Source organism: Canis lupus, chromosome 25 (assembly GCF_003254725.2).
Source record: "Canis lupus dingo isolate Sandy chromosome 25, ASM325472v2, whole genome shotgun sequence".
Classification (NCBI taxonomy): Eukaryota; Metazoa; Chordata; class Mammalia; order Carnivora; family Canidae; genus Canis; species Canis lupus.
This window is the reverse complement of record NC_064267.1, coordinates 44691728-44719211: the sequence shown is the minus strand read 5'-3', so window position 1 is coordinate 44719211 and position 27484 is coordinate 44691728. Positions and strand designations below refer to the sequence as shown.

The 27484-nt window shown below is 49.3% G+C and overlaps 1 protein-coding gene across 4 annotated transcripts in view; it reads right to left on the bottom strand.

Annotated features, from left to right (window-relative positions):
- Nucleotides 1–4426: 4426 nt before the first annotated feature.
- NEU2 (neuraminidase 2) overlaps nucleotides 4427–27484 on the bottom strand; it is an 84375-nt gene continuing 61317 nt past the window's right edge. For 3 of the 4 annotated variants that reach the window (XM_025463474.3, XM_049101173.1, XM_049101174.1), the window contains 2 exons: nucleotides 9156–9360; nucleotides 4427–8024 (listed from right to left, as the gene is read on the bottom strand). In XM_025463474.3, coding sequence (XP_025319259.1) covers nucleotides 7086–8024; nucleotides 9156–9356 — 1140 coding nt within the window. In that variant the 5' untranslated portion in view covers nucleotides 9357–9360 and the 3' untranslated portion in view covers nucleotides 4427–7085. Of the gene's footprint in view, nucleotides 8025–9155; nucleotides 9361–14347; nucleotides 14827–27484 lie in introns of those variants that run through there. The other variant, XM_035719616.2, reaches the window with a different exon arrangement.

Here is a 27484-nt window from a genome sequence, read left to right as displayed (position 1 = left end):
TTCCTGTGCCCCCTCCACACTTCCTGTTGCCCGGGTGGTTATCCTATGGACACTTGAGCCCTGCCTCACCTGAGTTTTCCAGTTTTACACCGAAGGCCTGTTCTTCCACATGGTTACCTATCTGGACCACTGTTACCCAACCAACCACCCAGTCTCCCAAGCCAGAATCCAGGTGACATCTTCATCCCCATGCCCTCCCACCACCCACATTTGATGAATCACCCAGCTATAGAACCCTCCGGAATCTACTTCCTTCGATGCAGCCTCTCTGGTCCCAGCTTCATTCACCCTTGTGAATGAAGGACTTTTGAAAGGGACTGTCCCTTCAGTCCCACCACTGCCCTCAACACCCCCTCCCCACTCTGTCCTCCAAATTTCTACCAAGCTCTCTTTCTGAAACACAAAACTGATTCAGCCTCTCATTCAGGTCAGATTCCCTGATGCCTTCCTTTTATCATAGGATGAAAGGCAAGCTCCCCAGCAGGTTATACTAAGCCATTTAAGACGGGTGAGGGATGCCTGGGTGGCTCAATGGTTGAGTGTCTGCCTTTGGCTCAGGTTGTGATCCCAGAGTTCTGGGATCAAGTCCTGCATCAGGGGACTCCCTGCAGGGAGCCTGCTCCTCCCTCTGCCTATGTCTCTGCCTCTCTCTCTTTGTCTCTCATGAATAAATAAATAAAATCTTTAAAAAATATATGAATTAAATACTGTTATTGTAACTTGACTCTTTATATATATATCCTTGTAGTAGGGAACATGGCCTCCTTCCTCCCTGGCTTGCACTCTGGGTTGGGACTTCTTGCCCTGTGTTGACATTTGTTCTTGCTTAAACTCCTCCCCAGTCCTCATTCTCCTTTGGCCAGGCAGGAAAAGGGCAGACTCAGGAACCTGACCTCCTGGCTTGGCCACTCAGCAGCTAGATCATAGCACTAAGACTATAGTTAAGTGGCTTCATCTCTCTGCCTCAGTTTCTTCCTCTGTAAAATGAGGATGGTAATAGTAACCTGCCTCACAGGATGGTGGTGAGGACTATGAGTGAACACCCACGAAGGGCTTAGAATAATGCCTGGCACACAGTCAGGCCCCAAGAGACATTTGCTTTCCTTTATGCCATCAGCTCGGTGCCTAACACATAATGAGCACCCAATAAATGTTTCCTGGATGGATTAAAGAAGTATAAGTAGTTAGCACATGGGAGGTTTGGTTCTCACTGGAAACCAAGTGGCCCTGGTGTTCCAAAACCACACTCTCACTGAAAGATCTAGAAAGAAGAAATGTGCTATTCCTGGGGAAATAACACTATTTGGGTAACAAGACTGAACACCCGCTGACCCAGAGCCTCTGTGGGCAGAAAGGAGGGCCTGTGTGCTCAACCAGGGACCCTTTGGGGCTGAAGAAAAAGGAAAGGAACTGACAGTGGTCAGGATCCCACTTGCTTTTGCTGGGACCCTTAAGCTTCTGGTCCAGGGTGGTGGGAGGGAGGTGAGGAGGCATCCAGGAGCCAAGTTACCCCACCTCCGCAGGCTTCTAGTCTATCCTCATCAGATGAACAAAGACCAGAGAATATTCAGGGAGGGCCCTTCTGACCTCTGTGATTTTAGAATTTTCTGTATGTGTGCTTACCGCTGATCTTTAACATAGATTATAAACCACATAAGGGGGATCCCAGGGTGGCGCAGTGGTTTGGCGCCTGCCTTTGGCCCAGGGCACGATCCCGGAGACCCGGGATCGAATCCCACATCGGGCTCCTGGTGCATGGAGCCTGCTTCTCCCTCTGCCTGTGTCTCTGCCTCTCTCTCTCCCTGTAACTATCATAAATAAATAAAAATTAAAAAATATTAAAAAAAATAAACCACATAAGGGAGAGAGCAGGAACCATGGCTTATAAATTAAGGTATGAACGCATAACTTAATCCATTTTCCTAGGAGCTCAGGTGTTTAAAAATATAAAAGAAGAACGCCATTTTAATTAATAATGTAGAGTTGTACTTTATATTTGCAAACAACACATTTCAAGAGATTTCAAATGTTCACCTTTGACTCCATAATTCCTTTTAAAGGATTCAGTTTGCAAAATAATCACAGATGAGGACCAAGATTTACTCACAAAGATGTTCATCTCAGTGTTTGTATAACAGCAAAAAAAAAAAAAAAAAAAAAGGAAAGCAACTTCAATTTTCAATAATCCAGGAATGATTACATAATTCATGGTATGTTTCTTTGACATATTATCTTTTGCAAGAATATAACATGGAGGAGAGGCTTCAGATGTAATGTCAAGTGGGGAGAAGAAGCATCATCCCACATTGATTCTGCAGCATGATCTCAGCAAATTTCACAGAGAAAAAAACATAAGAAAATATGCCTCTGCTTAGTGGGATTACGGGTGGGTTCTTTTTTTTTTTTTTAAGATTTTACTTATTTATTTGAGAGACAGAGAATGAGCGAGAGAGAGCACGAGGGGTTTTTCTTTCCTTTTTTTTTTTTTTTTTTAAGATTTTATTTATTTGAGAAAGAGAATGAACCAGGGGGAAGGGCAGAGGCAGAGGGAGAAGCAGGCTCCCTGCTGAGCAGGAGGCCTGATGCGGGGCTCAATGTGAGGCTCAAAGTGGGGTTCGATCCCAGGACTCCAGGATCATGACCTGAGCCGAAGGCAGACGCTTAACCGACTGAGTCACCCAGGCGCCCCTACGGGTGGTTTTTTCCTACTTCCTTGTACTTCCAAATGTTCAGCATCTATTCCGTTAAAACCCTCTCCTAAAAACAGTACAAAAATGGAATTTGAAAAAGAAACACCTTGCCAAAAGTACAGTCAGCTTTCTCACCTTTTGAGCAGTGTGATTAAAGTAACACATTTAAATCCTGGATTCCTTCCTTTCTTCTTCACGGGATGGGGATTTGTGCGGGCGGCAGTGTGGTCCCGGCGCTGAAACCTCACAACGCAGAGCAGGGGCGTGGAGCACTGAGCTCTCCTGCCTCCTCTCCCTTCCCCAGGCCTTGCTGCCTTCTTAGAACAGCCCAGCTGGCGAGCCGCAGGCCGGTGCTGCCTCCCGAGCTGCCATCCACCCCCCACCCCCCGTGCCTGGTGAGGCCATGCCAGGGAGGGAGGCAGGGTGTCCCGTGCTAAGGGCACAGGCTGCAGAGACAGGCCACGCAGAACTCCACGTCCCAGAACCTCATTGTACAGACCCCTTCATACTTCTTGGATGGTCAGACAGGGACAACAGGGACAACTCAGAACACATGCGGGGACAGTGGTCATGGCTAGGAAACACGGTTGCTCTCCTGGCCCTGCCACTGGCTGTGTGGCCTTGAGGATGTCATTGGACCTCATGGGACCTGCTTTCATCCCCCCTCAACTGAGGAGGCTGGACATAAAAGACGTCAAGTTCACTTCCATCTCTACAGGCTAACATTTTGCATGTCGCTACAGGTGGCCTAACCTCTAAGAATGGCCAAGTTCTAGTTATTTTCGGTGGCTGCCGTGTTGTCCTGGTTAATCTCACTGTACAGGGAGAAGGTGTCTCCTGAGAGGGGCAGATCTTTTCTATCGAAACCACTGGGTTTGGCAGACCAGCCCGCCTGCTCTCTCTGCAGGGCCAGGCTCTGGGCCATCCAACGCGACCACCCTGGACGTGTCCCATGCCCTCTCCTCTCCCAGGCCTCACCAGGCGAGCCAAGGGGCTGCTGGAACTGTGTATCAATCTGTGGGTATATGTGTGTCTCCATGGACACAAATTATAGTAAAAATTCAATTTCACTAAATGTACTAAATGTATCCTGGATTGGATCCTAGAACAGAAAAAGGACGTTAGTAGAAACACTGGTGAAATCCGAATAGAGTCTAGAGTGTAGTTAATAGTAGTGTACCAACGTTAATCTCTTAGTTTTGACAAATGTACCATGGTTACATAAGATGTTAACATCAGGGGAAACCGGGTGTGGGGTATATGGGAACACTCCATACTATCTTTGCAACTTTTCTGTAAATCTGAAATGATTCTCCCCCAAAAAAGTTTATTATAAAAATTCAGTTCCAACATTTTACAACCCAATATAATATATTGATTTTGGAGGTTTAACTAGCAAATCTGCTATTCAGTTCAACTTTCATATTTTTTATCGTGGTACCGCGTACCTACGGTAAGGTACACAAATCTGGTGTACAACTCATTGAATTTGCAAATATGGATTTGACCTCCTAACCAGCACCAGATCAAACAATAGGATGTTTCCAGCACCCAGAAGATTCTAGCTCTCTATGAATAGTTCGCCTCCACCCGAAATAGCCACTTTCCCGAATTATACACCGTAGATTTGTTTTGCCTCTACTTGAACTTCATATAAATATAGTCATTAAGTATGTAGTCTTTTGAATCTGGCTTCTTTCACTCAATATATAATGTTTGGAAAACCATCCACGCTATTGTGTGCAGTGGTAGTTTATTCTTTTATTATTGTGAAATATTCCATTGTGTGCATATTGCCCAATTCAGATATCCATTCTGTTTTTGACTGATGTTTGGATTGTTTCCACTTTGGGACTCTTAGAAATGAAGTTGCCCTAAACCTTCTTATATGTGTCTTTGGCACCTTTATGCACTCATTTCTCTTAGATGCATACTGCAGAGCGGATGAGCTGGGTCATAGAGTATCTGCGTGCTCAGTGTTAGTAGATACTACCAAACAGCTTTCCAAAGTGGTCACACCAGTTACACTTCCTCCAGAAACACACGAGAGCTCTGCTTGCCTCACATCCTTGCCGATACTTGCTGTTGTCAATCTTTTTCATTGTAATCATTCTAGTCAGTATCTCATGGTTTTAATTTGCATTTCTCCTATGATCATGTGTTTACCAGCCTTTATGATAACCTCTCTTGTGGGGTGCCTGTTCAAGCACTTCACCCATTTTTATTGTATTGTTTTTCTTTTCCTTATTGGTTTGTAGGAGCTCTTTATATGTTCTGGATATGTAATGTTTGGAAAACACGTTATCTAACACGCATCTAACATGTTAGATACCATGTTATGAACACCTTCTCCCCATCTATGGCTTTTATTTTCACTCTCTTCGTGGTATTTTTCAATGAGTAGATCAGTTCATCTTTAACCAAATCAACTGTTGCTTTTTTCACCCAAATCAGAAGACTTTAATATTTGTATACATTTAGAAGTAGAAGGAACTTTAGAGATCTGTACCAGTGGCTCTTTTTTTTTTTTTTTTTTAAGATTTTAAGTATTTATTCATGAGAGACACACAGAGAGAGGCAGAGACACAGGCAGAAGGAGAAGCAGGCTCCCTGTGATTTGGATCATATACTATCTGGCCACCCTACCTCTAAATCTCTTAACAATGTGCTGCCCCTGGCCTGCATGCCTGTGTCCTCACTTCCCTGACTAGGCCTCTGGCGTCTGCATAGCTAAATTTGCAGGATTCAGAAGACAGCAGGTGGCATCCCCAAAGCAGTGGGGCTTACTTTCCATCCCAGCAATAACCAGGCCCTATTTCCTTATCCTTCCAGCTGGATTTCATAAAACCACACACAGAAAGGTAGCACCCAGATAGGACACCAGTGCTGGGGAAACACACCCAGAACAAAAGCCACACTTCCAGCTCCCTGCACTGTAAAAATTCCATTTAACCACTGCCTGGCTACCTGGAGACATGGCTCAATTGCAAGAACCCATGACTGTTGTCATTGATCCCTGCTATCAAACTATTAGATTGATCCTATCAGTAGGAGGGGCTCTGATGGGGTCAGGGGGCGAGGCCACTCTTCCACTGGGACATGTGACAAAGGCTCCTGAAGACCCCAGAGGTCAGAGAAGTGTCTCCCCTTCACCCAGGGTTCCCCTCTCGGATTATCACCCTCATGACAACCAGGGAGTGGTCTTCTCGCGCTGCCATTTCTATACAGCAAGGGCTCCACAGGCTCAGCACCCTTCCCCTCTCTCTTCGCCTCCACAGGGTGGCATTCCTGTCACCACAAGGACTGAATGCCCCAGAGCAGCTCTGTGTCACCAATGCACATCCAACAGCCCAGCCCCTCTTACCCTCTTTGTTCTTTGGAATTATCTGATTCATCTGAATTTTATTCCCACCTTTGGCCACATCACCTGTTCCAAAATCACTTATGATGCCTGTAGAGGATTGAAGGGTGGCCCCAAAAGATAAATCGATGTCCTAACCTCAGTGAATGTGACATTATTGGGAAGAGTCTTTGCAAATATAATTGAGTGGAGGGTTATCCTGGGTTATCTGGCTGTGCCCTAAATCCAACGACAGGTGTCCTTGTAAGAGACAGAAGCGAAAGCACAGGAGAAGGGAAGAAAACTATTCATAGATAGAGGCGTTAAGGGAAGGTGGGTAGCCATGAGTGGAAGTCACCAGACGCTGGAAGGGCAAGGAAGGTTCTCCCCTGGGGCCTTCGGAGGGAGTATCATCCTGCTGACACTTCGATTTTGGATTTCTAGCCTCTAGAACTGTCAGGGAATAAATTCCTGTTGTTTCAAGCCACCAAAGTTGTACTGATTTGTTACGGGAGCCCCGGGAAACTAACACAATGACTCAGATTGGCTTAATTTTCCTAGCCCTGCCCTACCTCCCTGCAAAGCTGTCTCCTGTGCTGTCTGCTCTAAGGCATCACTGAGAACACACGAGCACACGTGTGCACATATGCACACGCACACACACACGCCCCTCTGCTAATTTGCATCCTTGTCCCAGCCTCTCCCCAGGAACATGAGGAGCATTTACCCAGAGGAAAGGGCCTGGACCCCGTCACTTAGCAAGCCCCGCACTCGCCGGGGCCGGCAGCAGGCAGCCTGGGCCTTGCGGAGCGCCGCCTCTCCGCACGCCCGTCCAGGGGCCTTCCTGGGAAGCCAGGCTCCCTCAACCTGTGGGCTGAGAGTGGAATCCTTAGAAGGACCATCAAAGGAGTTGGAGGACCAGCCGAGAGGAGTCCCCACGTGCTCCCGCTAGGGAAGCGGCCTCCCCGGGCGAGGGGGACCCAGGGAAAACCGGAAAACCAGAGGCAAAGGCCTGAGCCTCTCAGCCGGAGTCCTTCCTGGGGCCACACGACGGCTCACGGCGACACAAACTCAGCGGGGAAGGCTTGTTTCAGGGTGAACATGAGGAAGACGACCTCTTCGTAGTGGCCCGACTCGTAGAGGCAGCCGAACTGGGGCGAGCCGTCGGGGCCGGCGCCCATGGCCTGCAGGTCGGAGTAGGCGCAGCCGCCGGCCGCCAGCAGGACGGGCTCGGACCAGGCCTTGCGGCCCGGGCGCCGCCGGTGGAGGTAGGCGCCCAGGTGGGCTCTGCGCTGCGGGTCGGTCGGGTGAGTGTAGAGCAGCCACCGGTCGCAGGCTCCTGAGCCCGCGTGGGGGTTCGGGAAACTGATGACGCTCCCTTGGCAGCCGTGGGGAGGCTCCACGAGCTCCTTCACCGCCTGGGCCTCCGTGAAGTCGAGCCCCTCGTTGGTGCTCTCGGCCTGGACCCTGGCCCTGCGCGGGCTTCTGGCATTCAGGTATACCACCCTCCGCTCCGCACCCCCGACTTCAGCCACCTGGCACTCCAGGGTGTCCTGGGCCACAAAGTTTCCCCTCTCCCACGTGTGCCCGTGGTCGTGGCTGACGAAGCAGAAGGCGAACGGGGAAGGCCTCGGGAGGGAGCGGAGGTTCCGGTAAGCATAGGCGGGCACCACCAGACTCTGGGCCTTGTTGTGCAGCTGCAGACAGTGTCCCGGGCCCACCGCAAAAGTGGCCCATTCCTTGTGGGCTGCGCCGATGGCAGGGCCAGTGAGGTCCCTGGCAGGGCTCCAGGACCTGCCGTGGTCAGTGCTGGTGACCTGGCACAGCCGCGTCACATTGACCCTCGTATGCAGCTGGTGGTGCTCGGAGACCTGCCCGGGGATGGCAATGAAGAAGAGGAAGAGGGTTCCTGTCTTCTCATCGTACAAGGGGCTTGGGTTCATGGACCGGTGGCCCTCCAGCTGGGCTTGGGCCACCACCTCCTGAGCGTGCCACTGAATGGGAGGAGACAGGAAGGAGGAGGAGAACAATTTTGAAATGGCCAATGCCAGTGCCAGGAACGGCAGCGTGGGGAGAGGTGGTCTATCTCAGGGGGTAAAAATCAAAGGTCACCAAGAAAAGCTCTCCATGCAGCACTCATTCATCTGTACGACGCCTCTCCAGAGCAGTGGGAGCCAGGGCCCCCTTCACCCCCTCCAAAGCAGCGCCCTCCTCATTTGAAGAGCAACAGACATTACAGAGCTCCTGCAGTGTGCTAGGCCCCAGCATACAAAGATGATTCAGACATGAGCCGTTCCCAGCTTCATCTTGGTTCCCCCGACTCACCAGCCCAGTCCAGCGTCCCATTCTGGACAGGCAAAGCCCTGGAATAACCACAATAGTCTCTCCAATGGTGAATGATTCTAGGGGCAGATACTGTGCCAAGAGCATGATGTCTGTTGTGTCATCTAATGTAACCCTTAACTCCTGGGGGACAGGTTACTTGCTCTATCTCATGTCCAGAGAATGAGAGGCTTAGGCAGGGTAGATAAGTAGCCCAAGACCATCCTCCTGGTAAGGGACAGAATCAGGACTTGAATCCAAGTCCATCTGCTTCAAACCCCGTGCTCTGGATAGCTGCTGTGCAATAACGGCCACGAGGTCATCACAATAGTAATATTAATCCCTTCAAATGTGATAAACCAGCCTTGGGTGTCTTCATCAAAATTAACTACTTGGTCTACATGCTGGAACCTCAAGACACAAGCAGTCACTCCAACCTTCACTCTGCTCCCCAGGTTAAATTTTACTAAAAGGATATAACCCCTCAGTTAGGTGATACTAACCTCCTCCTCCCTCAGGTTTTCAGGGATGTAGGAAGCTTTCCAAACATCAGTTTCCTGACCGACTTGTCCCATCATGCAATAAAGCAGATGCGGCCTGGCCAACTGGACTTGTTCACGGTGACCCTATGTGAGATCTAGGTGATCACCTGGGGACACCTTCTCTGCCCCACCCCGATAGGTCTCTGGGTCCCTCTTGCAATTCAGTGTATCCCGTCCCTCTGTTCCCCAGACCTCAGCCATCTAAGGATGAAATGGTCCCTGTACTCCCAGAGGAGTACTTGCAGCCTCACCTTACCTTACCTGGACATGGTGGGTGGATGCGTCATAGCTCCCTCTGCGCAGGACAATCAGCTCTGCGTGCTCATCCTTCTTGCTCGTTCGCTTTTCTGCAAAGGCCAGCAGTGTCTTCTGTTGAGGCAGGTAGAGCAGAGCGGGGATTCTGTAGGCATGGGCTCCTGACTGGAACACTTTCTCCTTCTGCAGGACGGGGCAGGATGCCATGGGGCTTGGGAGTGGGCACAGGATAAGAAGATGAGTCTCTTGAGGTCACATCCTGAGATGGAGCATGGCCATTCTCCCAGGCAGGCGCTGCTCACCCTACGGGCAAGCCACCTGATATTGGGGTGGTCTGTCCTCCTGCCACATGGGGCTCATCCCCTTTTACTACATTCCAGCAACCTATCAATCTTGCACATGCCCTCCCATGGAATTTGGCAGCAGTCTGTCCATGAGACATCGGAGAGAAGATATTCGGAAAAAGAGTATTTTGTGCTATATTTTTATTATAAATTAATAAACTTTCTTACGACAGATTTGTGATAATCGTCAACTGCCTTTTCCAAACCCAGCTCATCAATCAAATGCTAAACCCTGGGTAGGAAAGGAGCGCTTCCCGAGTGGTGCTCTGCAGCTGTCCAACTGCCAGAAAATGACACATGGGAGGTTTTTTTTTATAACTGCAGAGCCCTAGAAAGTTGCCTTAGAAAAAAGAAAAAGAAAAAAAGAAAGGTGGGAAAAAAAGCCTTGATTCTCAAGGCTCTCCTCCCCAGGCTGCCTGAAGTTAAGGCCCAGCTGCACCCACCAGGTCGCTCCACCCCTGGGGCAGGGAGAGGGTGCTGGAATTGAAGAGAGAGGCTCCTGACAGCTCACGTGGGCTGCAAGGGTCTTCTGGACATACAAGAAAACAAAAATTAAAAATAAGTATTTGAACAAAAAGGGTAGGGGAGGGCTGGAGATTACTTGCCAACTGTGGGCGACAGTGGTCTCTGGACTGGGCCACCTGGTCCCCCTTCAGGGTGACTTACTCCCTGTTTCAGGGAGTGCGGGCTGCAGAGCAGATGGCTCACAGCTGTCAGCGATGAGGAGGAGGGACGGGACTGCCAGCAGCCGAAAAGAACCAAGGTCATACCCCAGGAAGGGCTGCATCTGATGATGAACCTGCCCAGAATATGAAGACTTGGCTCCTACCTGGGACGCTCTGCAGGGCCGGCCCAGCTCTAGGGCTCCCATGGGCTCAGCTGAGGCTTCCCAGAGACTCCCTCTGCCCCATTCTACTGCCCTCCCTTCCCTTACACTGAGCTGACCCCAGGAGGTGCCCCCATAACCTTCCTGTCCTGGCTCCAGAGCCTGTTTCCTGGGAAGCCCTGCCTGCAACAGGCCTTTGGAGAAGGGCAGTGGAAAGTGGGGTGTGCAGCAGGAGGCACACAGCCTCTCCTCCGTATACCCTTCCTACTGCTTGCATCTTCTCCCACCATGTACGTGGATTATCTATTTAAAACTTAATTTAATGTTTTGGCGAAATCAGTGCAATCTAATCAGTGTTTTATTCATTCCATGATGAATATTATTGTTAGGCCAGTATAAGAAGGACCAATGCTGCATAAGGTAAAAATGTGTGATCGCCTAAATGTAGATGGAAGGACCAGGTCTTCGTGGCAAGATCTAGACCCGCAAACTGGAATCCAAGAACACAGAGGTGAGTAGACGTAAGGGTGATGGCTGGGTTGGAACTTTGTTATGAACTGTAGATGGGAAAGAAATCAAGTATGATTAAAAATAAAAATGAGGTGATGCCTGGGTGGCTCAGCATTTGAGCATCTGCCTTTGGCTGGGGTCTTGATCCTGGAGTCCTGGGATCGAGTCCCGCATCGGGCCCCCCACAAGGAGCCTGCTTCTCCCTCTGCCTGTGTCTCTGCCTTTCTCTGAGTGTCTCTCTTGATTAAAATCTTTTAAAAAGTTAAAAACAAAAAAAACAAAAATGAAATGGGGAACAAAGAGGCCGTGTTAACAGTGTTCTCTAGAAAATTGATCATCGGTTTATTTAAGCTCTTGGGTACTTATCTAGGAGTGGGGTGGCTGGGTCATACCGTACTTCCATGTTTAACTTTTTGAGCAGCTGCCAGATTGTTTCTACATCAGCTGCAACATTTTACATTCTCCCCAGCCATGAAGGAAGGTTCCAAACTCTCCACGTCAACACTGGCTTATTGTGTCTTTTTGATAACAGCCATCCTACGGGTGTGAAGTGGCATCTCGCTGTGGTTTTGATTTGCGTTTCCAGATGACTAACGCTATGGAGCCTGTGCTCACTGACCAACAGCGTTGGATGTTCGCCTGGAGGCAATGGGAAGATTTCAAATTTGTTTAGGCAAGGGAGTGATCTAACCTGATTCATTTTTTAGGAAGTCCCTCTTTTGGCTCCAGGGAACGGGGAGGGGTTGGGGCAGGGGGAGAAGAAGATGAATCTGTTGCAAGCTCCCCCGTAAAATAAACTAAAAGCCTGGATGAAACAGAGACAGAACAATTGCAAGAGGAGCCGGGCTCTTAGAAATGGGGAGGCAGCAAAATTAATAGAATTTGGAGGGCAAACTAGGGAGGAGCTGCGAATGCCCAGCTGAAAGTATTCTGGAGTGATTTCCATAGCGTCTGTCACTATTTTCCAGATTCCCTCCTTAGACACTGTTCCCCATCAGGGTGGGGACAAATGTACCCATTTGCACAGCAAACCTTTATCGTGTTCCTACTTTGTGCCCTGGATTGTTCTAGAAACTCGGGATACTCTGTGAATCAAAGAAAGATCCATAGACTCAGGGAATTTGTAGTGGGGATGGGAAATTAAGTTTATTGTCAAATACCAAATAGTGCTCACTAGGACCAAGACCCGTCTGCGCACTGGACAGGGATGACCTTATCTGACCTCACAAATGCCCTGCCCTCTGAAAACCTTGGGGCTGAGAGGCATGCCCCCCTAGAAGAGAGGCTGGCATGCAGGGAGGCGGCTGTGGACATGTGCTAACCCAGTCCCACTCGGGCTGCTTGTCTAAGTATTTGTCCCTTGTGCGTTTACAGCCAAAGCAGGCACAGGAGGGCAGGTGCAGAGGAAAAGGAACCTCTGTGTGAGCTCAGGGCTCCTCTCTATTCTCAGCAACTTAGCGCCGGCCCAAACTGGCTCGCCTGCTGACAACACCATCCCCAAATGCCTTCATAATCGTCATAACCAATACTTACATGGCTTTTACGAGGGGCTAGCACTCTTCTAAGTGCTCTGCTACATTTTCCTAAAATTTTTGTAAATCGTATTTATAAATTTTAATGTTTACAACACCAATTACACATAGTCATTCATTTAATACCCATGACACTTCCCATAAGATAGACACTATTTTAATCTCATTGTGCAGATGAGGAAACTGAGCTCACTAACACTCGAGTGTCAGAGCTGGGACTTTTTTTTTTAAAGATTTTATTTATTCATGAGAGATACAGACAGAGAGGCACAGACACAGGCATAAGGAGAAGCAGGCTCCATGCTGGGGACCCGATGTGGGACTCAATCCTGGGACTCCAGGATCAGGCCCTGGGCTGAAGGCAGGCACTAAACCGCTGAGCCACCCAGGGATCCCCAGAGCTGGGACTTAAGCCACTTCTAACCCCTGGCTAAGTACTGCCTCTGGGAGGAGTTCTGGAAAAACTTCCCACACGTCATTACATTTCTGGTGGTGCTTGAGCACCTCGTGTAGGTAGCTGACCCACCTGGACCCAGCCCTGGCTCCCACCGTGGCAGTGGCTTGAGACCAAACAGCGGAAAGAGAACTGAACTAGGACTCAAAAATTTGGATTCCAGTCCTAGGTCCCCTCTTTGTACATCTTTGGGCAAGAACCTGCATCCCTGGTTTCCATCTCCCCACCTAGCAAGGAGGGAGCTGCAGGTGACCCTGCAGGGTGGGGGCTGACTCCTTGGGGGATGGGTGGGCAGGAGCCTCAGCACAAGCCAACCCCAGGTGCCAGCATCCAGGCGGTCAGTGGGGTGACGATGTCAGGTGGAACCACGAGAAACCACCATTTCATGGGACCATTCATGGTCGAATAGCGGCAGTTTAAGCTGGTCCCGCCTCAAGCGACCAGCAGCTGACATGGCTTGTGGTCTTGTGGGGCCCCGGCCCAGAGTGAAGCATCTTACACGAGGAAGCTCGCTTCTCCCCGCCCGGCCCACGACGCTGGCTTTAGTGCTGCATCTCAGATGTGGGGCAGCTGAGAAGTAGGTCAGGAAGGCAGGAGGTGACCGCCCTGAGTGGGTGGTGGGGATGGATAGGTGTGAGCCCGGAGCTGCCCAATTCCAGGACCCACACCCCTGACCACTGGGCTCTCCCCCCACAAGGCCTACAGCTGAGTCTCAGATCAGAAAAGCAGGTGCTCCTGCCTGCCCCCTCTCTCCTGTTGGGAGCACAGCCTCACGCGCCCCTTGCAGATCCAGAGGCCTCCACGTGCCCACTTCTGACAGATGCTCTGGCAACTCGCAGATTTGCATTAAGCCCCTTCTCTGTGCCAGGCAACAGATGAGCAGATAAGCCCTGGCCCCTGCCCTCCAGGCACCATAACAAGTGAGAACCAAACATGCTGGGGAGGGAGAAAGAGGCACACGTGGCAGCTTTTCTGAGAGAAACAGCCTTCATTCTTGGGGCTAGTTTTGGGGGGAATGTTTACCCATCGGCTACCACGTTGAAATGCCAGCTCTCCGGAGAACGGGCAGCTGCCTGCATCTGACCTGCTGACAGCACCAGTGAAGCAAGCATGGGGGGCAACACGCCTGACGCTTGGGCTGCTTCCTTTCCCCAAGAAAACCCCACTTCCAACGGGCTCAACAACTCCTCTTGGGGCCAGTGCCTTGCTGGCATTCCCACCCCGGCTGAGAGGAGCTTTCTTTTTTTTTTTTTTTTGAGAGGAGCTTTCTTGATTCCCAGGCCAGTACAGGACCACTGGGCCGCCTCCTGGAAGGTCAGACCAGCAGCAGTAACTTGAGAGCAGAATTCAGAGTTTTCCCGAGCTGACCAACCGGAGCCTTCTCCACATCCTTCCCCACCGAGCAGGTGCCGTGGGCACCCCAAGAAGAGAGTGGGTGTCCTGACAGGGGGTTGAGGGCAATGAGCTATCACGCTCTTTGGAACTGCCACGTCTAAGACATCCCCAGCATTGCTCCATCACTCCCTAATTACCTCGTACAGAAGAGCTCTTGTTTATGTTAACAAAGGAACAGGTGGGTCGATTCCAAGAGAAGCTGTTTGTCAGGCCGAGTGTTCCAAGTCGGATCCTGGCACCTGAGTGGGAAGTCAGGGTATGTGGCAGCGGCAGTGGGAACCCAGCTTCTAGAAGCACAGTGGGGCTCCTGCATTCCGCCCAGCTTGCCTCGAGTCACGGGCCCTCCTCTATCATGCCGGTGCCTATATACATCTAAGGGAGGCCCCGACTCCTGCCACCCACTCATCTGCCAACGTGCTCCAGGGCGAAGCCAGTGTGGAAGCCCAGCCTTGGCCCAGTTAGGACGCTGGTACTCATTAACCAGCAGGAAGTCTGTCCAGTTCTCTTCACAGTCATGGTGAATCAGAATGAGCCAAGGGCAGCCTGAGTCAGGCTTGCTTCTTAAATGGACGCAGTGAACAAAATGTGTGCACAGCTGGGAAGAAGCTTCCCCGGGGGCCTGGCACAATCTGGAAGTGCAGAGAGGGCAAGAGCAAGGGCTAGAGCCATGCAGGACTCGCCTCCTTTCCTGGCTCTGCCAGGTGCCAGCTGGGTAAGGAGAGCAAACTTCCTTAACCTCTTGGACCCCGGTTTCCTCCTCTGAAAAATGGGAGAAACAGTATCCCAGTGGACTCCCAAGCTGCATGAGAGCGGGGACTATACGCCTCGTCTGCTACCACAGCCCAGTATGGAGAGCAGTTTCTGGTACATCGTTGGTGCTCCGTCAGTGCTCCTCAATTGAGGGAATGGATGGGGCTCCCTTTCCAGGCAGGGCCAGTGCCCTGAAGTCATACAAGATAAACCCATTGAAAATCTCTCTCTCTTTTTTTTAAAGTGATTTTTAAAAAAATTTTATTTATTTACTCATAAGAGACACAGAGAGGCAGAGACACAGGCAGAGGGAGAAGCAGGCTCCATGCAGGGAGCCCGACACAGGACTCGATCCCGGGTCTCCAAGATCATGCCCTGGGCTGAAGGCAGGCGCCAAACTGCTGAGCCACCCGGGCTGCCCCATTGAAAATCTCTTAACCTAGCATCTGGCCCATGCCAGGGACTCTAGATGCTGGTACCTGGCCAAGTGCCCTGTTCTTCTGCATCCACCAGAACCAAGCCCACGGCTCCATAGGCCGGAGTTCATTCCCAGGAGGGTGAGACCTTCGCTGGCACACAGCCAGACCATACAGGGCTTCCTTGGCTTATGATGGGGTTATGTCCCGACAAACCCATCATAAGTTGAAAATGCATTTAATACCCCTAACCTACCGCACATCATAGCTTGGCCCAGCCCCCCTTAAATGTGCTCAGAACACTGGCATTAGCCTGCAGGTTGGGCTATTCATCTGACACAAAACCTATTTTACAACAAACTGTTGGTCATCTCCCGTAATGTTCCGAACACCGTGCTGGAAGCTACAGGCAGAGCTGCTGTGTGGGCACAGCACGGTTGTCAGTGTATCAGTCATTGACCTTGGCTGACCAGCATCCCGAGGGAGGATCACCTGCACACCGCTAGCCCGGGATGAGAGCCAAATTCCAAACTCCATGTATGGTTTTTACTGAATGTGTGTGGCTTTCACACCATCTTAATGTTGAAAAGTCCTAAGTTGAACCATCGTAAATTGGGGACCACCTGTGTAATCCACCTCACCCCAGTCCTTCAGACAGTGTGGGTGAAGCTGAATGAGCTGGAAAGATCAAAATGCAGTCCAACTCAGTTCCAAGTGCACTTCCTGTGATAGGGAAGTCTTCCTAATGTGAGGGTGAGGGAGGTCTTCCTAATGTGTCCTCTTTCCCTCCACTGGACAAAGTCCTTTCAAAGTACCTTCAGCTCCAGATGGATCTGGTTGCTCAGAGGCAGGTTGGTCACACCTTGGCACCTCTCTGCTCAGGGGGTTGGGGGGGCAGATCTTTCTGGCTGCCTCACAGTAGAGTGTCCCCAGATGGTCACTTCTGGGTTCCCTGCCCTGCTCTGGTCTAGAGCCCTCTCACTGTTCTCAGAGAGACAGTCATGGTCTGACTTTGAATTTTTCTTTGAAAGGTCCACCTGAAGCCCAGTCCCTGTGAAAGGCCAAGTCAACCCAGCCCCCCATCTCTGACCCACACCCCATGGTGGGGAGAACTTGGAAGAGGTGATTCCCAGACCTCAACCTTAGATTTCAAGGTTGAAGTTGATACCTTTACTGAATTCTTCTTGTTTTCCAGCTAACTCACTAGGTCACAGAAGAGGTTTTCAAAAGTGAGTTAGGGGACCCTGTGTGGCACAGTCGGTTGGGGGTCCTACTCTTGGTTTTGGCTTGGGTTGGGGTCTCAGGGTCTCAGGGTGGTGAGACCGAGCCCTGTGTTGGGCTCCACACTTGGTGTAGAGTCTGCTTAAGACTCTCTCCCTCTCCCTCTGCCTCTGCCACTTCCCCCATGTGTGCTCTCTCTCTCTCTCTCAAATAAATAAATCTTTAAAAAAATAAAGTGGGTTAAATGTGGTGCTAGTGCTTGGTTAAAGAAATTGTGACCCACCCATAAAATGCAATAGTAGGCACGAATTAATTAAAATCATGTTTCAAAGACTAGATGACATACAAGAAAATGCTGGGATGGTTTGAAGTATAAAAACAGGATACATGATGGCATACAAGGTAGGATCCCACTTTTATAAATGTGTATATTATAAGCTCAAAAATATATATAAAAGGGCGCCTGGGTGGCTCAGTGGTTGAGCATTTGCCTTTGGCTCAGGTTGTGATCCTGGGGTCCTGGGATCGAGTCCTCCCACATTAGGCTCCCTGTGGGGAGCCTGTTTCTCCCTCTGCCTGTGTTTCTGCCTCTGTCTCTGTGTCTCTCATGAATAAATAAATAAAATCTTTAAACTATACATGTATATATATAAACAAAAATTTTTATCAAAATACATATTGCTACACCCCCAAAACTTAGCACAGTGCATAGAACAAAATTAATTAATTTTATTTTATTATTATTATTTTTTAGAGAGACAGCATGCAAGTAGTGTAGGAGATAGAGGGAGAGAGAGAACCCCCAGCAGACTCCATGCTCAATGTGGAGCCCTGTGCAGGGCTTGATCTCACAACACTGAGATCATAAACTGAGCTAAACCTAAGACTTGGACAATTAACGAACGACTGAGCCACCCAGGTGTCCCATGGAGAGAAAATCTTTTTTTTTAAGGTTTTACTTATTTATTTATGAGAGACACAGAGAGAGAGAGGCAGAGACACAGGCAAAAGGAGAAGCAGACTCCTTGCAAGGAGCCTGATGTGGGACTCGATTCCAGATCCCAGGATCACGCCCCGAGCCGAAGGCAGATGCTCAACCCCTGAGCCACCCAGGTGTCCCTCTTTTTTTTTTTTAATATTTATTTATTTATTCTAGAGAGAGGAGGAGGGGCAGAAGGAGAGAGAGTCCCAAGTAGACTCTGGGCTGAGCATAGAGCCCAAAGCTGGGCTGATCCCACCACTCCAAGATCACGATCCCAGCTGAAACCAAGAGTTAGAGGCTCAACCAACTGCGCCATCCAGATGCCCCAGAGAGAGAATCTTAAGCGGACCCTGTGCTGAGTGCAGAGCCGGATGTAGGCCTTGACTCATGGCCCTGAGATCACTACCTGAGCTGAAACCAAGAGTCAGATGCTTAACCAATGGTGCCACCCAGATGTCCCACTTTTATTTTTTATTTATTTATTCATCTTTAATTTTTTAAAAAAAATTCAGTTAATTAACATATAATGTATTATCAGTTTCAGAGGTAGCGTTCCTAAGATTTTTCAGTCTTATATAATACTCAGTGCTCATTACATCACTTGCCCTCCTTAATGCCCATCACCTACTTACCCCAGCCCCCCACCCACTTCCCTTCCAAAAACCCTCAGTTTGTTTCCTCTGATTAAGAGTCTCTTATGGTTTATCTCCCTTTCTGAGTTCATAGTTTTATTTTTTCTCCCTCCCCCTATGCTCCTGTTTTGTTTCATAAATTCCACATGAGTGAGATCATATGATAATTCTTTCTCTGATTGACTTATTTCACTTAGCATAATACCCTCTAGTTCCACCCACATCACTGCAAATGGCAAGATTTCTTTTTCCTGATGGCTGAGTAATATTCCATTATACATATATCCCACATCTTCTTATCTCTTCATCCGTCGATGGACACCAGATGCCCCAAGTTTAACTAATGTGATTACAAATGATATGTACCTACTTCTTTGTATTCTTCAGATGCATACAAATATTATTAGTTTAAAAAGGTATTATTTTTAAAATAATGATAAGTAATATCAGGAAAGGCTTTAAAATGTAGCTTATTTTTTTAATTTTATGCTTTTTTTTTTTAAGATTTTACTTATTTATTCATGAGAGACACACAGAGAGAGAGAGAGAGAGAGGCAGAGACACAGGCAGAGGGAGAAGCAGGCTCCATGCAGGGAGCCTGACGTGGAACTTGATCCCGGGACTCCAGGATCAGGCCCTGGGCTGAAGGCAGGCACTAAACCGTTGAGCCACTGGGGCTGCCCCTAAAATGTAGCTTAAGGGTACCTATAAACTCTATCCTGGCCAGAGCACTGAGTGGGGAACTATGGTTTCAAAAGGACCTAAAGAGCTTTATAGAAATGGGCTTGATTCAGCATGCAAATTTAACTTATATTTGACTCCAAGGGATCAGCTGGTTAACTGTTCAAAAGTACTCATCAAATACACCCATGCTGCCTTGGGAAGGAGATGGAGAGAGATCATGGAGGAGGTCCTAGAGCTCCAAGTGCTGATTATTTCTCTGGGGGAACAAGATAAGCAAATGAGCTACAGAGGCCAGAGAAGGTAGATATACTGCCCAAATGACCAAATTGAATGTTATGTCTAGCTAAGCTTTTTTTTTTTAATTTACTTATTTTTAAGATTTTATTTACTTATTTGAGAGAGAAAGAGCATAGCAGAGGGAGTGGGAGAAACAGGCTCTCCACTGAGCAGGAAGCCTGATGTGGGGCTCCATCCCTGGATCCAGGATCATGACCTGAGCCGAAGGCAGACACAACCAACTGAGCCACCCAGAGGCCCCTAAAGATTTTATTTTTAAGCTATCTACACCCAATGGGGCTCAAACTTACAACCCTGAGATCAAGAGTTGTGTGCTCTACCAACTGAGCCCAGCCAGGTGCCCCGTAGCTAAGCTTTTCTTAATGCATGTTTTCTAAAATTTCCACAATTTCTATTTAGTTCTTCTTTGAAACAACTTTTTAAAAAATTATTTTCCTCGGCCCTAAAAACAAATAAGCTAGCAAGCCATGAGAAGACATGGAGCATATTACTAAGTGACAGGAACCAATCTGAAAAGGCTCCATACTGTATGATTCCAACTCTATGACATTCTGGAAAAGAACAATGGAGAAGAAGTAAAGAGGGAGAACAGCAAAAGGATCAGTTGTTCCCAGGGGTTATAGAGGTGGTGTGAGTGAGCAGGGGAAACACAAATGATTTTTAGTACAGTGAAAAAACTCTGTAATATACCATAATAGTTGTTGGATAATATGTTATTATATCTTCATCCAAACCCATACAGTGTACACCACCAGGAGTGAACCCCAGTGTAAACTATGGACTTTGGGTGAAAACAATGTGTCGATGTAGATTCATTTATTGTAACTATCATAGGACTCTGGTGAGGGATGTTGATAGTGGGGGAGGCTGTGCATGGGTTGGGGCGGGGGTAAATGAGAAAGCTCTGTACCTTCCTCTCAATTTTGCCATGAAACTAAAACTGCTCTAAAAAATCAAGTCTTGGGATGCCTGGGTGGCTCAGTGGTTGAGCGTCTGCCTTTGGCTCAGGTCATGATCCTAGAGTCGCAGGATCGAGTCCCTTGTCGGGCTCCCTGCATGGAGCCTGCTTCTCCCTCTGCCTGTGTCTCTGCCTCTCTCTCTCTCTCTGTGTCTCTCATGAATAAATAAATAAATAAAATCTTTAAAAACAAATAAATAAAGTCTCGATTTTAAAAATTAATTTCCTAATCTTGTCCGATACATTTTTCTACTTTACCTTCTTTAAGCACTTGAAACAGACTTAATTAATTAATTAATTAATTAATTTAAAGATTTTATTTATTCATTCATGAGAGACATACAGAGAGAGGCAGAGACACAGGCAGAGGGAGAAGCAGGCTCCTCGCAGGGAGCCCGACATGGGACTCGATCCTGTGTCTCCAGGATCAGGCCCTGTGCTGAAGGTGGCGCTAAACCGCTGAGACACCCGGGCTGCCGCCCAACAGACTTTTTTTAAAATGTGTCTTTTTTATATTATTCTATTGTTTCTATCTCCTCATATATCAACTCTCCCAATTTTGTGAGATGCTTTTCCTCATATTGGACTTCCTCAAATGTTTTGATTTGTTATACTAATGCTTTAATCATTTATATCCTTCAGATTGGTCTTCCTCAAATGTTTTATAGTTTCTCTCTGTGAGCTCGTCTTCATTGTGAATAATCTTGTGATGGTAGAGGTGCCTCAGATTGTGGACATTTCCCCATAATTGTTTCTACCTCAATCTTAAGGGTTCATGATTTCTCAACTTCTCAATTTCTACTTTAGAGTTTCTGTGCTTCATGAACAGCGAAAGCATGGACCCCGTGTACAAACCCAGCTTGTTCTCTATTTTCTTGTTGGTGATTCTCTTTCTACTCATGGCCTGGACATTTGTTTCCCTTCTGAGTTCTCCAAACTTCCTGCCATGTTCAGGTCCAAAGTTTTTATTCTTGGTCCCCCTTAGCTGTGAACTTAAAATAAGCATATCCTCTGGCCATTTGTATAGTCCCTAATAAACTAGCTCATCAGGGTAGATATAAAATTATTGCACGCCTGAGATTTACCTGTCTTGCTTTTGGGATCAAATACACATTTATATTACATACGTCAGATGATACATGTAATACATATTTTTTTCAGCATTTCTGTGTGTTCAGGAAATTTCACATGACTTTGGGCAAGCAACTGAACCTCCGTATACCTGGCCCTCTCATCATAAGACCATAATGATGATTAAACAAGCTAATTCATGTAAAGTGCTTAGAACAGAGCCTGGCTCAGAGGTGGCCAATAGATACTATGGTAATTATTCATGCTTCTGTTCAGTTCTTTTTCTTAATCAGGTCTTTATATATTTTAAATGTATTTTTGGGGTGCCTGGGTGGCTCACTTGGCTAAGCATCTGACTCTTGACCTCAACTCAGGTCTTGATCTCAGGGTTGTGAGTTCAAGCCCTACACTGGGCTCCACGCAGGGTATGGAGCCTACTTAAAAAAAAATGTATTTAAAAAAATAAAAAAATAAAAAATAAAAAATGTATTTTAAAAATGTATTTTTAAAATAACCCCTATAAGTTTTTTAATTTAAAACACTGAAATTCCTTTGCTCTCCCCACTCCCGACAGCAACTTAACACAGGAAGTTATTAGATAATCCTAAAAGAAATTCTCTTGTAAAGAATTAAACTTACTACACTTGAATATTCAATTCCTGCCAATGCACATTTATTATAGACACTTTAAAATGCTTGTTTTGTAATTATTAAGTCCATTAATGATCTGTCAAAAATTATCACCCAGAAAACATCACTAAAGCTTCTGGTCAAGGACATCCCAGGTCTTGCAAGGGATTTCTCTGTGTCTTAATCCATTTAGGCTCCTATAACAAAATAGCATAGACTAGGGAGTTTGTAACAACAGAAATCTATTTCTTACAGTTCTGGAGGCTGGGAAGTTCAAGATCAAGGGGCTGGCAGATTCACTGTCTGGTGGGAGCCCTCTCCCTGGTTCATAGATGGCCATAGTGGAAGGGCAAGGGAGCTCTCTGGAGTCTCTTTCGTAAGGAGATGGGGCCCTCTGCCTCCTCCTAAGGAGATGGGCCCCTCTGTGGGGCCCTCAGAGGCAGAACCCTCATGACCTAATCACCTCCCCCAGACCCCACTGCCTAATACCATCACTTTGGAGGCTGGTTCTCAACATATGAATTTTGAGAGACATGAACATTCAGTCCACCGTCGTCAGGATCATTCCAGACTATTCTTACAGCAGAGCAGGAAAATACAGGTGTGTGTGTGTGTGTGTGTGTGTGTGTGTGTGTGTGTGCATGTGCATGTGTGTGTGTGCATGAGAGAGAGGGAGAGGTTATGCACAGAGAGAACATTTCTAGGCCGATACTCATGAAACTATTCCCAGAGGTTATGTAAAATGTTTTTGAGCAAGAAAGTGACAAGATCAGGACTGTTAGCAGACTCACATGGCACACTGAGTGGGATGGAGTGGGAAGGACTGCAAGCAATTGAGCCAGAAGACCTGTTTAGAGGACGTTGCACTAGTCAGGGTAAGAACTGCTGAAGGGCTATTCCGATACAGTGAGTATCTGCAGTTAGCGGTGGAGGAGAAAAAAAAAGAAATTAGATTCACTTTTGAGATGCTCCCAATGGCACCCCCAGGGCCTACCATGGTATCTACACTTACAGATGCTCACCAAAGATATGAAATAGCCTCCCACATGAACTATTTGATCATTCCTCTCCCAAGACATCCACTGGGCACCTCAAGATGTAAATCCCACAGACCCCATCACCTCTCTTCAGAGCTCCCTCGCTGAGTCCTGGGCTCTGGGGAGCAGGGTCAGGAGATGGGATCCATCGGCACGTAAGGCTGGGGCTCACATGTTTCCCGTGTTTTCCTCTGGCCATGCCCACCCAGGAGTGTGGAGCCTGTTCCCACTCAGCCCCTGCTCTCACTCTACCAGGCACCCCACCAACAGTCTGCTTTACTGCAGGCACAGCTCTGTGCGGGGCACTGGCATGTGTGGCAGGAGGGGTGTCTCCAAAAAAGCTTTGGGCCCACTTCCCTTGGGAGCTAAGGGAAGACAAGAAAATCGCTAATGACGAAGGGGGAAAGCGTGCCAAGACAATCAGATATAACCCTATGCAATGCACTCCTGCACACACTCACATGCGTGCCCAGCTATCACAATGCTTTGCACTTAGAAGTTGCTTAAAATATGAGTTTTAAACTAGTGCAGCAATGAAAGGAGAGTGAGCAGCAGGAAGAGGAGCTGCAGGAGTGTAGCATATGAGGACCTGTTGAAGGGAAGATGCTCCTGAAGAACGGCTCATTCGGCAGACCCTCCCTGCAACGCCTGTGTATATGGAAGCTCGAGGGGGAGGCTTTGGTGGTGGCGGACAATGAGGACAAATGGGAATAACTATTTATTCTGGTATCTTTTGAGCCTAATGTAGGGTTTGGTTTATAGTGTCCTGCTCAAATGTTTGTGGAATAAGTGAAGGGATATTTTGATGGATGGATGATGGATGGGTAAGAGACTACTTCTACCTGGCTTTCAGAGGTAAAACTGAAATCAATGTTTTGTGGCCATCATGTGGCTGTGGAAAATAGCTTTTCAAAGATGGCCCTGAGCAACCCCCAGCGCCTAGGGTTCCTGCGCTTGTGTAACCCTTTACCTTTGAGTCTAGGCCATACCTGATGATGTCCTCCTAGCAAGTGGAAGGCAGCAAAAGTGATGGGCTGTTACCTCGGCGAGTAGACTACAAAAGATGGCGACTTCCATCTTCTTGGTGACAAGGTGTCACAGTACTGAGGCCCATGTGATGGCCTCAGTCCAACAGTCCACAGGGAACTGCATGTTGCCAACAGCCTCGTCAGCGTGGAAGGAGACCCTGGATTACAGCCTGTGTGAGTGCACCCTGAGTAGAGTGTCCATCCAGTCTGTGCCCAGATTCCTGAACCACAGAAGCTGTAAGATGACAAATGTGTGCTGTTTCAAGCCACCACATCTGGGGTTCATTTGTCTCCAGCAAGAAATAGCTAATACAATGGCCGATTGGAGTTTATAAAAATGAACATTTTGGCAAACAATGGTAGTGGTTAAGAACGCAAGTTCTTAAACTAGTGCAGCAAACTAGTGGCTCAGTGGTTGAGTATCTGCCTTTGGGTCAGGTTGGGATCTCTGGGTCCTGGGATCAAGTCCCACACTGGGCTCCCCACAGGGAGCCTGCTTCTCCCTCTGCCTGTGTCTCTGCCTCTCTCTCTGTGTGTCTCTCATGGATAAATAAACAAATAATTTTTTAAAAAGAACCCAAGATCTAGTACCAATTGGCCTAGTTTGAATCCTGGATCCCCAACTTACTAGCTGTGTGACCTTGAGCAAGATCATTGACTTCTCTGAGCCTCTTTCCTTCATTCTTAAAATGGGTATAATTCTCTGCTCATAGAGATTACACAAGGATTACAAGAAATACTTAGCCCAGTACCTGTCACCAAATAGAAAGTAGTTGTTAGCAATAATAATAATAATAGTAATGGAACAAGTTCCCTCACAAAGCAGTGAGTGTCCCACACCTGGAAGTGACGAAGCTGAGGCATGATGACAATGTACAAGAAGGGAATGAAACCCTAGAGGACCCCAAGCCCATTCCCAAGCCTCAGATTTGAGTGCTCTGTGGCTGCTGGCCAATGCTGAGGGGTGAGGGATCAGGTGTGCCAAGGTACCATTGGGATTACCTTGCACCAGGGTTTGGTAACAGCTGTTCCCGGCCTTGACCATGGGTAGCTCCTGCACTCCTATATGGCCTCTGGGTCAGGTGTGCAGCCTCCACCCTAGCTGGGCCCATGGTGCCCAGGAAGGTAAACACTCAGGCAGGAAGTGATTGTCATGGGCATGGGGCCAGCTCTGGGCCGAGACGGGTCTGAAGGTCAGGAATGATTCCCAGGGAGCCCTTTCTAGGAGAGGACAAAGCATTTGGTTGCAGGCTCTCTGGGACGGGGTGGAAGGTGCACAGATCTTGCTGAGGACACGGCGGCCTGCTCAGGGGGGCCCCGGACAGGAGGATAAGAGAAGAAAAGTCATCCACGGAGCCTCAACCCCCAGGAGCACCTCACTGGCAGGTGAGCAAATGGTTTTGGAATTCTCAAAGAAACAAGATGAACTAAGAGATAGAATGGGGGTTGTGACCGGATTGGAAAGACCCCAGGCAGGTGTGTGAAGGGGAAGGAGACCACCACCCATCCACTCATTGAGAAAGAGCCCCCAGAGAGAATTTCACTGTGGCGACCGAGTCTAAGTCTTGGCTTCAGCACTCCCTGCCGGGACTCAGTTTCCCCATGTGTGAAGTGGGGTAGGGATCCCCTCCAGGCTCCTCTCCTGTCACAGCTATGGGGACAAGTGAGATAACACACAGGACTGGCTAGTCATTGGCAGGGTCCCACGGCAAACTGAACGCGTGAGGCCCTTTGTTTGAAATTGGTTAAGAATTCCAAGAATGAAGAATGGCAACAGCCGAGCCTTAAAGCAGGTGAGGGGCCCTTCTAAGCGCGGAGTCCCGTGTGGCCGCATGGGTCACCTGTCAGGCTCCAGCCCTAATAATAACCGTGGGTGTAAACTGTGAGGTGTCCCACAGGCCGTGATTGCTACGTGCCACGGCTCAAACCTGAGTCAGGAAGCACACCTGGGGAGCAGATGTCCCAGCCCTGGAGTGACAGCCCAGACGCAGAGCTGCCCCCTCCCAGGGCCCCTGCGGCTCAGGTCCCGTCTCCAAAGAACGGAAGGCCGGGCCCCTCTGAACCCGCAGGCTCGCGCACCTGCCTGCCATCAAGCCAAGGCGCGGCGTGACTCACACGTTGGGGGACACCCAGCTCTTGGATGTGGTGGGGGGGCTCCTCTTTGGGACCTTGATTTGAAATCTGGGATGTTTGCAGAGCAGAACCGGGACTGGCTGCTCCCGGATTTGTGGTCATTCAGCCGATTACCCGTTTCTGCCTTTTGGAAAAGCACTCAGGCGGTACGACCGTTGGTGGGAATGTCCCAAGCCCCTGTCACCCCTCGGGCCTCCCCTCCCCTTTCCGTGTCCCACTCGGGGCTTCCCTCCCTTTTCACTCCTGCCCCTTCCTGGACGCCCCTGGCATCGCTTAGCCTGCTGGCGGCAGGACCGGCGTGTCCGGGGGTGTCCTGGGCTTTCTGGGAAATCGGGCAGGGGACCATCGCCGCCACCCCACTCTCAACCCCACGGCCTCCTGGAGCCCAAAGCGTAGTGCCTGGCTAACCCCTCCCTTCGAGAGCCCCCCCCCAAGAGAGGCAGGGTGACCCCAAGGCAGGGCGAGTCACAGGCCACAGCTTTGCCCTGTGGCCGGAGGGGCAGGAGCTGCACCTGGCCTGTGGGGGGGCCCCCTGGCCTCCGGGGGCGCCCAGAGGGCTTCCAGCAGTGCTCGAAGCAGCCCGGAGGCCAGAGGAGGCTGCGTGAAAGCCCCGCCCTGCTGGCCCCCCCAGCCCGGGCCAGACCCCCCTGCCTGCCCCCGTGACCCGCGGCCTCCCAGGTGGGGCGGCCCCCGTCGCTCCGAGGATGCCCCCGGCACCACCACGGAAGGGCACAGTTCCCTCCTGTGTCCCTTCATCAAACAACTGCCGAGCAGCTGGGGCAGGAGGGGCTGTGCAGAGGGGCTGGGGGAGGAGAACCGAACCCCCAGGCCGGAGAGGGGCCCTCTGTCCATGAACGGGGCACCGAATACACCCTCCTCACTCCGGGGTACGGCCTGGCCGTGGGGCTGGGGGCTGCCCTGGGGGTCGTATCCGTGAGCCCGCGGCCTTCCTCCCAGAACTGCCCCTGGCCTCTCAGGGAGCTGCTGGGGCAGCGCAGCCTGGGCCTCCGGAGAGGTTATTTTTTTCATCACCTTGGATTCACCTTTCCCGACTTTTGGGGCGGTCAGACCCATTTTTGGAGCTGCGGTCTTCTGGACATAGAGGAAACGCCCAAAGGAAGACTGGCAGCCTGTACCCCTCTTCCTGGTTGACGTGTCCCTGGGAGACCACACTGGGTCAGGGCAAAAGACTGAGCACTAGAGAGAGGGCGTTTGCCTGGAACATTCCTTAGTGGGTTTCTTTGGGAGAAGAGCTCAGGTGGCTAATGAAGAACTTGGTGTCTGGGACCTGAGTCAGGCCGTCTCTCAATCTTTCTACCTCCTCTGGCCTTACCTTTGGGATGGGGAAAAAAACACGTGTTTGAATGAAGAGGGGGTGATCATTGAAGGGATATCAAGGACCCCTGCATGGAGACAGTGGCCTTTGAGTTGAGCA